Here is a 9,527-nt window from a genome sequence, read left to right as displayed (position 1 = left end):
TTGCTGTAAGATAAATGCATGACCTAAAAAAAAGTTTGAGGTTAGATTTGTTAAGTATATATTGTATAGCATAAGTACTAAAAACCCTTAATGTAGGCTAGTCAAAAAGTTAACACAGCTTGGACCCATTTTTGACACACACACACACACACACACACACACACACCCATTTTTAGCCTTTTCATGAAGTTTCTTCAGGTGGAAAAAAAAACTGGTTAAGGACTTTTTCTATGTGGTTGGGTTGCTTTCATTGTATTTTAACCAAGCCATTGTTTTCCTGTATTTCAGGATCTAGATTTCTCATCACATCCACGGGAGCCTTGTATATTAAAGATGTACAGAATGAAGATGGATTGTATAACTACCGCTGCATCACGCGGCATCGATACACCGGAGAGACGAGGCAGAGCAACAGCGCCAGACTTTTTGTATCAGGTAAAAACTCATCAAGACTCTGTCTGCCATGTCTGCTGTTTCTTTGTTAGTATCCTCAGATGACTCAATCAAAATTGTGGAGTGTTGCCATTAAAATGGAGCCTTCAATTCCTTTTCCAAAATAGTTTAGCAATTTTAAAACTCTTTTAAATGAATATGAATACAATTTCATAGAAATACAGATTTCACATTTGTCAAACCAGTAATTGACCCATTCACGTGATGACATGTTAGCATTTCAGGGAGCACTTTAGGAGTGAAAGATCCATCTCCATCTCAAATATCCATCTCAAATGCAGTCAAATTGCGTTTGATTTGATTAGAAAATCAAATACAAAATACCCAACCTTTGCCTTTGTGGCTGAAGAATATAAAATTGCTCCCTGTGGTAAATATCCTGTAAGATTGTAATAGTGAGATGGAAGTGACCAAAGGTTGCTTGCTATCAATATTTAAGAAGTACCTTATTTGTAATAATGCTTTATGGGAAGAAGTGAAGGGAACTTGTTGAACATTGGGATAATTTAAAACATCACTGCCTGAGCACCCACTTTTTGTCCTTGATAATGTCCTGTTGCGATTTTTCTCTTCATCACTTACATCTTCAAAATAGCCAATAGTTTTCAAGGTCCAGCACAAATACAAGTCAGAATTAAATTAGTTTTCCTTTGAACTTGCAAGTACTTTTACCTGTTCTTTTTCAAGTCAATGGTTATTTTCTCCCTTGCTTTTATGATTATTATGTCTTTGGGGGGAAAATGAATTAGAAAATGAATAATAACGATCATCTTAGTCCATGATAGCTTTAAGGAGAGCACAATATTCTACTTATTCTGATAATCCTAGAAAACGTCCTGTTTACATTAAAGAGAAACTTTCTAATGGCATGTTCAGAAAAGAAAGGGGAAGGATTTGAGGTAGGAGGGGATCCTGGGATACAATTAATTTGGGATTAGCAAAATAAGTAAATAAGCATTTCTCCCTCCAAAAGATGACATACATGGTGATGGTCTAAGAGCCCATTTTTCTGTTTCAGGTGACCTTTTTTATCTCCATGCTGAATCATAAAGTGTTGATTTTTAAATGTACTTCTTAGGGTTGGAAAGGCAAGTTTACTTTTCTTAATCCCACAGTGTTTGTTCATTTTCTGTTTTGGAGGGATTCACTAATGTTTCAGAAATGGACAGAAGCAGTCACGAGCATTTGGCCACCATGGGAGTCCCAGGATTATCTAGTGAGCTTTGGAAAAGTGAGAGCAACAGTGTATAATCCAGCCAGGGAATATCATACACTAAGACACCTGCAGAATAGTAGCCAAGGAATAAGACTGAACATTCGGGGCTAATGGTGTAGGTGAAGACAGGGAGGTGATAGGTGCCAGGAGAGGGGAGGGGTCCACAGAGTCACATGCCACCAAAAGGCTCATATGAGAGTCTACCATATGTGGAAAATAATTCAATATTTTTTGTCATTGAAATGTTAATAAAGCAATTGAGAGAGAAATTTGTTAATGCTAAAAGATGAGAATGTAGACACTCAATACTGAATGCATTTCTAATGTGCCAAGCTTTGAAGGAAAAGAGAAATGAATTTTATTTTAAATTAGATTTAAATATGCTTAAAAATGTACATCTGGAGTTTGGGTCATGGTGGAAACATGTTGGGGTTTGACCCCAAACTCCTCCTGAAACCAACAGAGATAAAATAGGATGACAAAGAAAAAAGTACGTGGATGGCACCTTCAACACAACTGGATTACTTGCAACAACAGGACCAGCAGCACAAGTGGAAGGCAGTGGAACAGGTCAGCCTGTTGGGATTATGGTAGTGTCAGAAAACTGCAAATAACCAACAGGTCCCCATCTCCAAAAGCAGAGGAGAATTCTTTGTATCTCAGGGTTCTCACAACACTGGGACAGAACTGCATGAAGTCTGGGTTGGAGATGAGTCACAAGGCCATGAGAGTAGCTGGTAATGATTGCACAGGCCAGTGGTGGTCTATGTCCTTGAAGATAGCAGAAGTACTCAGTAAGTACTCCTTTCAGAAGAACAGAGACTCACTCTCGGGGGAATGACTGGATTTAGAAATCAAACTGAGCCAGAGTAGAATACAAAGAGTAACAGAGAAGTCTCAGGAACCAGGGGAGACCCTAGAGAATTCCATCCTATGAAATACTGCAAAAGAAAATACAACATGCACGGCCTTAGAATGTGAAAAACAGAGTGTTCTAGGAAACACATGGCTAAAAGCGGAAGCCCATGCAGCTCAATCCCATATAGCTCTGAGAGATGGGCTAAATGTTGAGTCCTTGAAGGTAACATCAAGGGAGAAGACGGGAAAAACACACTCACTCCATCCTCTCCTGTAGGAACCTTCTCCTAATTAACTAAGAATCTCTATCTTATTGTAAAATGAAGCAAAAAGGAAAAAGATGTAACCCAACAAAACTTTATCACAAGAAAAAGAATGAAAATTGACAACAAAAAAAGTTTTGGTTAGAAGTAACTACAGAAAATACTGACAGAAATCGTATAAAAAGTATATTTTTTGTTTGAAATGATAAAAGCTTTGAAAGAGCAGGTATAAATCAGAAGTAAAATGATGAAACAACACAAATCTGTGAAACAATAAGTGGCAAATTTTGGAAAAAGTTAGAAAAATGAAGAGTTCTAAAATTAAAATGAAATTAGAAGGGACACATCAGAGGATAAACAACAGAAAGCACAATATGGGAAATCAAAAATATTAAGGAATAAGACAAATAGAGATAAAAATGTATAGATGTCTGACAAAGGTGATGAAACATACGTATAACTAAATTCTCTTAAAAAGAAAGCCAAGCAATTGATCAGAATAAGTATTAATAATGAAACACTAATTCAAAAAAAAGTTCTGTCATTAAAAAGAATACATAATGACTAAGTATTAAAATGGCACAACTATACCTGGAAAAATGGACCCAGAATGGTCAACATGCAACATAGTCTAATAAAATTTGTGAGCTGTAGAGATCAAGAAAAATATCTTTTAAACATCCAGGAAATAAGTTCAAGTTACTTCTAAGGGAAAATATAAAGAGACGAATGAAATTAAAAAAAAATAAAAAAAAAAAAGTTTTTTTCTTTAAAAAGATCAATAGACAAACTGACCTAATATTTTTTCAAATGGTCTTGATTTCTGTACTAGGACTAGTTATTTGGAGAAGTCATTCTTTCTCTGAGGACAACTGGAAAGACTTGTTAAATGTGTAAAAACATCTGCTTGTGGTTGTTAGGAGCTAGTGTGAAAACATATAGGACCAAATTCCACGGGAAATCAGCCACAAGAAGTGAGTTTGGTGTTGAGGACTGCCTTTTCAGTAGGGACAATTTTAGAGGAGATTGCTGAAACTTTGAGAAGATGAGCAACTCTTCTGAAAGGTTAGTAGTGTCTGGAAGGTAAAAATTGGAGTTTAGTTTCTATATATGTATTAGGGCTCTTTAGGGGAACAGAATTAATAGGATAGATGTATACATAAAGTGGAGTTTATTAAGGAGTATTGATTCATGTGATCATAAGCTAAGTCCCACAATAGGCTGTCTGCAAGCTGAGGAGGAAGAAAATCAGTCTAATTCCCAAAACCTTAAAAGTAGGGAACCCAACAGTGCACCCTTCAGTCTGTGGTCCAAGGTCCAAGCATCTAAAAGCTGAGGAACTCGGAGTCTGATGCTCAAGGGCAGGAAGCATCCAGCGTGGGAGAAAGATGTAGGCTGGAGGACTAAGCCAGTCTAGTCTTTCCATGTTCCTCTGCCTGCTTTTATCCTGGCTGTACTGGCAGTTGATTACATGGTGCCCACCGAGATTGAGGGTGGGTCTGCATCTCCCAGCCCACTGACTCAAATGTTAATCTCCTTTGGCGACCCCCTCACAGACACACCCAGGATCAATACTTTACATCATTCAATCCAATTAAGTTGACACTCAATATTAGTCATCACAATATATGTATTTGTTTATATATTTTGTATTATATATATTCATTTATATTTATAGTAACATATATAGTGGGATAAGTGAAAAGTGGTTATGTTTTTGTTATTTTTATTTTCAGTATAAGAGAAAAAGAAAAGTATGAAAAATTTTAAAAATGCATAAAATCCTTGAAATGTCAAATTCCAATAGAAGCTATTGGTATATGTTGGCCGGGCACGGTGGCTCACACCTATCCCAGCACTTTGGGAGACCGAGGCAGGCGGATCACTTGAGGTCAGGAGTTCAAGACCAGCCTGGCCAACATGATGAAACCCCATCTCTACTAAAAATACAAAAATTACCGGGGTATGGTGGTGGGCACCTGTAATCCCAGCTACTCAGGAGGCTGAGGCGGGAGAATCACTTGAACTCAGGAGGCGGAGGTGGCAGCAAGCCGAGATGGCGCCATTGCACTCCAATCTGGTGACAAGAGTGAACCTCATCTCAAAAAAAAAGAACACAGAAAACTATTGGTATACACTTCAAAAAAAAGTATGAATTTTCAGTCTTTCCACTGAAAAGTACCAGAAGTGATGAGCAAACAATAGCAACACCTAGATTGTAGATTCTTTTAAATATAATTCACCACTAAAAGGGGCCATGGCTTCTTGGAGGAGTGGCTGATAATGGGTCTGAGGCAGGAAATGTATGAGCTGAGTCTGAAACATGAATGGGGTCTTGTCAAAATGACACAGGAGCCAATATAAAGGGGCTCTCATCAGCCAAAGGGAATGAACTGAGTTTCAGCAGTGATGCTTGCACATGATTGATAACCATTAAATATTGTGAAAACCTTTGAGTTCATTACAATTATATATTTATATATATATATGCACATATATGTGCATATATACTTCAATGTAAACACATGAATATATATTTCATATAAAGAAAGAAATAAGAATCTCATTGGTCTACATAGTAGTAACCAGGGCACTAACTCTTCATTCTGATAACAGGTGATTAACGACAACTAAACGTATTCTGTCTTTCCTATAGCTAGTGTATTTTTAGATAACCAGGTAACCTTAGTTCAGAAGAGAAAGTTCATTTTGCAGAATAATTGTGTCTACCGAATGCGACAGAAATGACAAAATTAGAAAATTCCATTTTCAACCTTAATAAAAGAACTCAGATAAATTTTAACATCTGACCTCACTGATCAATTGAGTGTCACTAAGAACGGGAAAACCACACGTTATGTGGATGCAATGTGAAGTGCACAGCACCCCTCTCAAAGAGAAAGAGATTGAACACTTATCTAACCAACCCACTGAAATAAATTCCAGTTCATAAGAAAAATGCCTATGGCAATAACGGCACAAGTTAAATGATGTCATGGACAAGCAAATTCAGCATGGTAACTACCTGGTTTCTTTAGGAAGTCAAGTCAAATACATGGGAGAAAGGAGGAGGGCTGGCTCTGCATTAAGAAAGACTCAAGAGATGTAACAACTGCATGTGAATAGGAGAAGGATCTTGATTTAATTAATTCAATTGTTTAAAAGCTAACCACTTTTGAGCTGATGAGGAAAAATGAATTTGCAGTGTATAATACTTGATATTGTGTAATACTGACTGTGGTTATGTAACAAAACTCTATTTTTATTAGAGAAGCATGCTAGTGATGTAATGATAAAATGACATAGCTTCCCTTTTTTGTTGTTGTTTTTGTTTTGAGGTGGAGTCTCGCTCTGTTGCCATGCTGGAGTGCAGTGACACGACCTTGGCTCAATGCGATCTCTGCCTCCTGGGTTCAAGCAATTCCCCTGCCTCAGCCTCCTGAGTAGCTGGAACTATAGGCATGCACCACCACGACCGGCTAATTTTTTGTGTTTTGGTAGAGACAGGGATTCACCATGTTGGCCAGGATAGTCTCGATCTCCTGACCTCGTGATCCACCTGTCTCGGCCTCCCAAAGTAATGGGATTACAGGCGTGAGCCACTGCACCCAGCCTATAACTTCCCTTTTGTTGCATATTCTTTACCACCAAAAACAAAGTAAAACTATCAAGAAATAAACATGATGAAGGATAGAAAAGTTTTGGTGCCGGAGCCATTAATATGATCAATATATGGGATGCATCATATTATTTTTGTCTAGTTTTGTGTAAGTTTTCAAATGTTTGGGATAAAAATAATTTTTGTAAATATATATTAAAAAGTTTGAAGACTGAGACAAAGACAAAAAAAAATGCTGAAGGGGATGAAAAGGAAAGACAGTGCTGTTTGGTTTTTCAGATTTGACATATGACCAAATATCCCCACAAGAGCCTGTCTCAAGCATTGCTTCAATCATGCACTTAAAATATAAAACATCGGATGCTGGTGAGGGTGCAGAGAAAAGGGAACCCTTATACACTACTGGTGGCAATGTAACTTAGTCCTGCCGTTATGGAAAGCAGACTGGAGATTCCTCAAAGAACTTAAAATAGAGCTACCGTTTGACCCAGCAATCCCATTACAGAGTAATATATCCAAAAGAAAATAAATCACTCTTCCAAAATGACATATGCGCTTGTATGTTCATCACTGGGCTATTCACAATAATAAAGATGTGAAATCAGCCCAGGTGTCCTTCAATGGTAGACTGGATAAATAAGATGTGGTACATAGAAACCGTGGTATGCTGGAAAGCCATAAAAAAGAGTGAAATCTTGTTCTTTGCAGCAATGAGGATGGAGCTGGAGGCCATAATTCTTAGTAAATTAACATAGGAATAGGAAACCAAGTACCTCATGTTCTCACTTACAAGTGAGAGCTAAATATTGGCCACACGTGGACACAAATATGGGAACAGTAGACACTGTGGATAGTAGACTGTGGAGGGCAGGGAGTTTGGGTTAAAAAGCTACCTATCAAGTACCATGCTCACTATCTGAGGAATAGGATCTCTACTCCAAACCTCAGCATCACATAATATTCCCAAGTAACAAATCTACACATATACCACCTGTATCTAAAATAAAAGTTGAAATTAAAAAAGAAATACCTCATTCCAGTTTCATAAAACAGTTTTATTGAGATGCAATTTACTTTAATGTAAACTCCAGTTCATTCAATAATTTTAGTAAATGCACAGAGTTGTGCCACAACTGCACCAATCTAATTTTAGAATATTTTCACCACCCAAAGGATTCCTCCTACCCATTTGAAACCAATTTCAATGTCCATCCCCAGTCCCAGACAACCACTAATCTATTGTCTGTCTCTGTAGAGTTGCATTTTCTGGATATTTCACGTAAATGGAATGATACAGGATGTGGATTTTGTGTCTGCCTTCTTTCATGTAGCACCCATGTTGTAATGTGTTAGTCATTCACTCTTTCTTGTTGCCGAAGAGCATGTGATCATCTGTAAATACTCCATTTGATTATCAGTTCACTAAATTATGGACATTTGGGTTGTTTCCACTCTTTGATGATGAATAATCCTCCTATGGACATTCGTACCAAGTCTTTGAGTGAACATGTTTTCATTCATTTAGGGTAGGTACCTAGAAGTTGGGGCCTCATGGCAAATTGAAGTTTAAACATTTTAAGAAAATGCCAACCTGTTTTGGCTGCTTTTATTTGGCAAGTATATCACAATACACCTGGGGAAAAAATAAACTCTAGCCAATGTGATGTAAGAGGAGAAAAATGTGTGGCTTTGTAGGAAATCCTGCTTAAAAGTGACTTCACTGAGGGGGCATTCTTACGCATTTTTGCTTTCCTTCTTTATACCACCTGTGATGTGGATGTGAAGGCTGGCACTCCAGCAGCCATTTTTATGTGAAATCTATATGTGTGCATATGTAAGTCTATATTTACCTTCCACCAACAATGTGTGAAGATTCCAGGTCCCTACGTCTTCACCAGCATTGTTTGTGATTTTATTGCAGTCATCCTAGTGGGTGTGAAGTCATGTCTCACTGTGATTTTAATTCATATTACCGTAATACCTAGTGATATTGAGCATCTTTTTGTGTACTGGTTAGTTATTTGTATATCTTCTTTGGTGATGTAAAATATCAATGATTTTGCCCATTTTGTTTGGGCTGTTTCTTCTCATTATAGAGATGTAAGCATTTTTGATAGTTTTTTGGATTTGAGTTCTTGATTAGAAATATGATTTTCAAATTTTTTTCACTTACTGATGCCTTTGAAAATGCTACAGTTCTTAATTTTTTTATTTTTTTATTTTTATTTTTTGAGATGGAGTCTTGCTTTGTTGCCAAGGCTGGAATGCAGTGATACGATCTTGGCTTACTGCAACCTCCGCCTTCTGGGTTCAAGCTATTATCCTGCCTCTGTCTGTAGCTGGGACTACAGGTGCATGCCACCACACCTGGCTAATTTTTGTATTTTTAGTAGAGACAGGATTTCACCATGTTGACCAGGCTCATCTTGAAGTCTTCATCTCATGTGATCTGCCCACCTCGGCCTCCCAAAGTGCTGGAATTATAGGCATGAGTCACCGTGATGGGCCAGTTTTTTTAATTTTGAAGAAGTTTAGTATGTTGATTTTTTCTGTTGTTGCTTGTTTTTTTAGTGTTATGCCTAAGAACTTCTCAAGGTCATGAAGATATTTTCCCTATGTTTTCTTCTAAAAGCTTTTATAGTTTTAGCTGTAATATTTAGATCAATAATCCATTTTGAGTTAATTTTTGTAGGTAGTGTGAGGCATGGTTCTAATTTATTTTCCTTGTGGATATCCAGTTGTCTCAGCCATTTTTACAAAATGTCATTAGAATTACATAGCACTATCTTAAGCATATTTGAGAAATTTCTGCCAATAGTTTCAGTTAGAATAAAACTTTTTAAGTGCAGTCATTGAGAGTTGATTTTTTATGAATAGCATTAGAAGTTGGTGCATTTCGTTTTCAGAGATTGTGGGATTGTTCTGCAAAGAAAGTCAGAGGTGCGCACTGTGGTGTTTATGGTCAGCCACCGCTGCCAAAGGGGTGACATCTTTGTGCCACCTTCTCCAACTCTACTTCTACTTCCTATTCTAAATAAAATGACAGATTTCGCAACTGTTTTTTCATAGTACTTTGTAATATCTTCAATATTCCACTCTAGTGTAACTAAAATCTTTA

General features: G+C 37.2%; 1 protein-coding gene across 1 annotated transcript in view; it reads left to right on the top strand.

The window, feature by feature from the left end:
• Positions 1-230: 230 nt before the first annotated feature.
• DSCAM (DS cell adhesion molecule) overlaps positions 231-9,527 on the top strand; it is a 350,956-nt gene continuing 341,659 nt past the window's right edge. Inside the window, 1 exon segment of the mRNA XM_030915322.1 lies at positions 231-435. Coding sequence (XP_030771182.1) covers positions 231-435 — 205 coding nt within the window.

The sequence above is a fragment of the Rhinopithecus roxellana genome, chromosome 13, assembly GCF_007565055.1.
Source record: "Rhinopithecus roxellana isolate Shanxi Qingling chromosome 13, ASM756505v1, whole genome shotgun sequence".
In the NCBI taxonomy this organism is placed as follows: Eukaryota; Metazoa; Chordata; class Mammalia; order Primates; family Cercopithecidae; genus Rhinopithecus; species Rhinopithecus roxellana.
The sequence above is the reverse complement of the archived record's forward strand: the minus strand, read 5'-3'. Positions and strand labels throughout refer to the sequence as shown.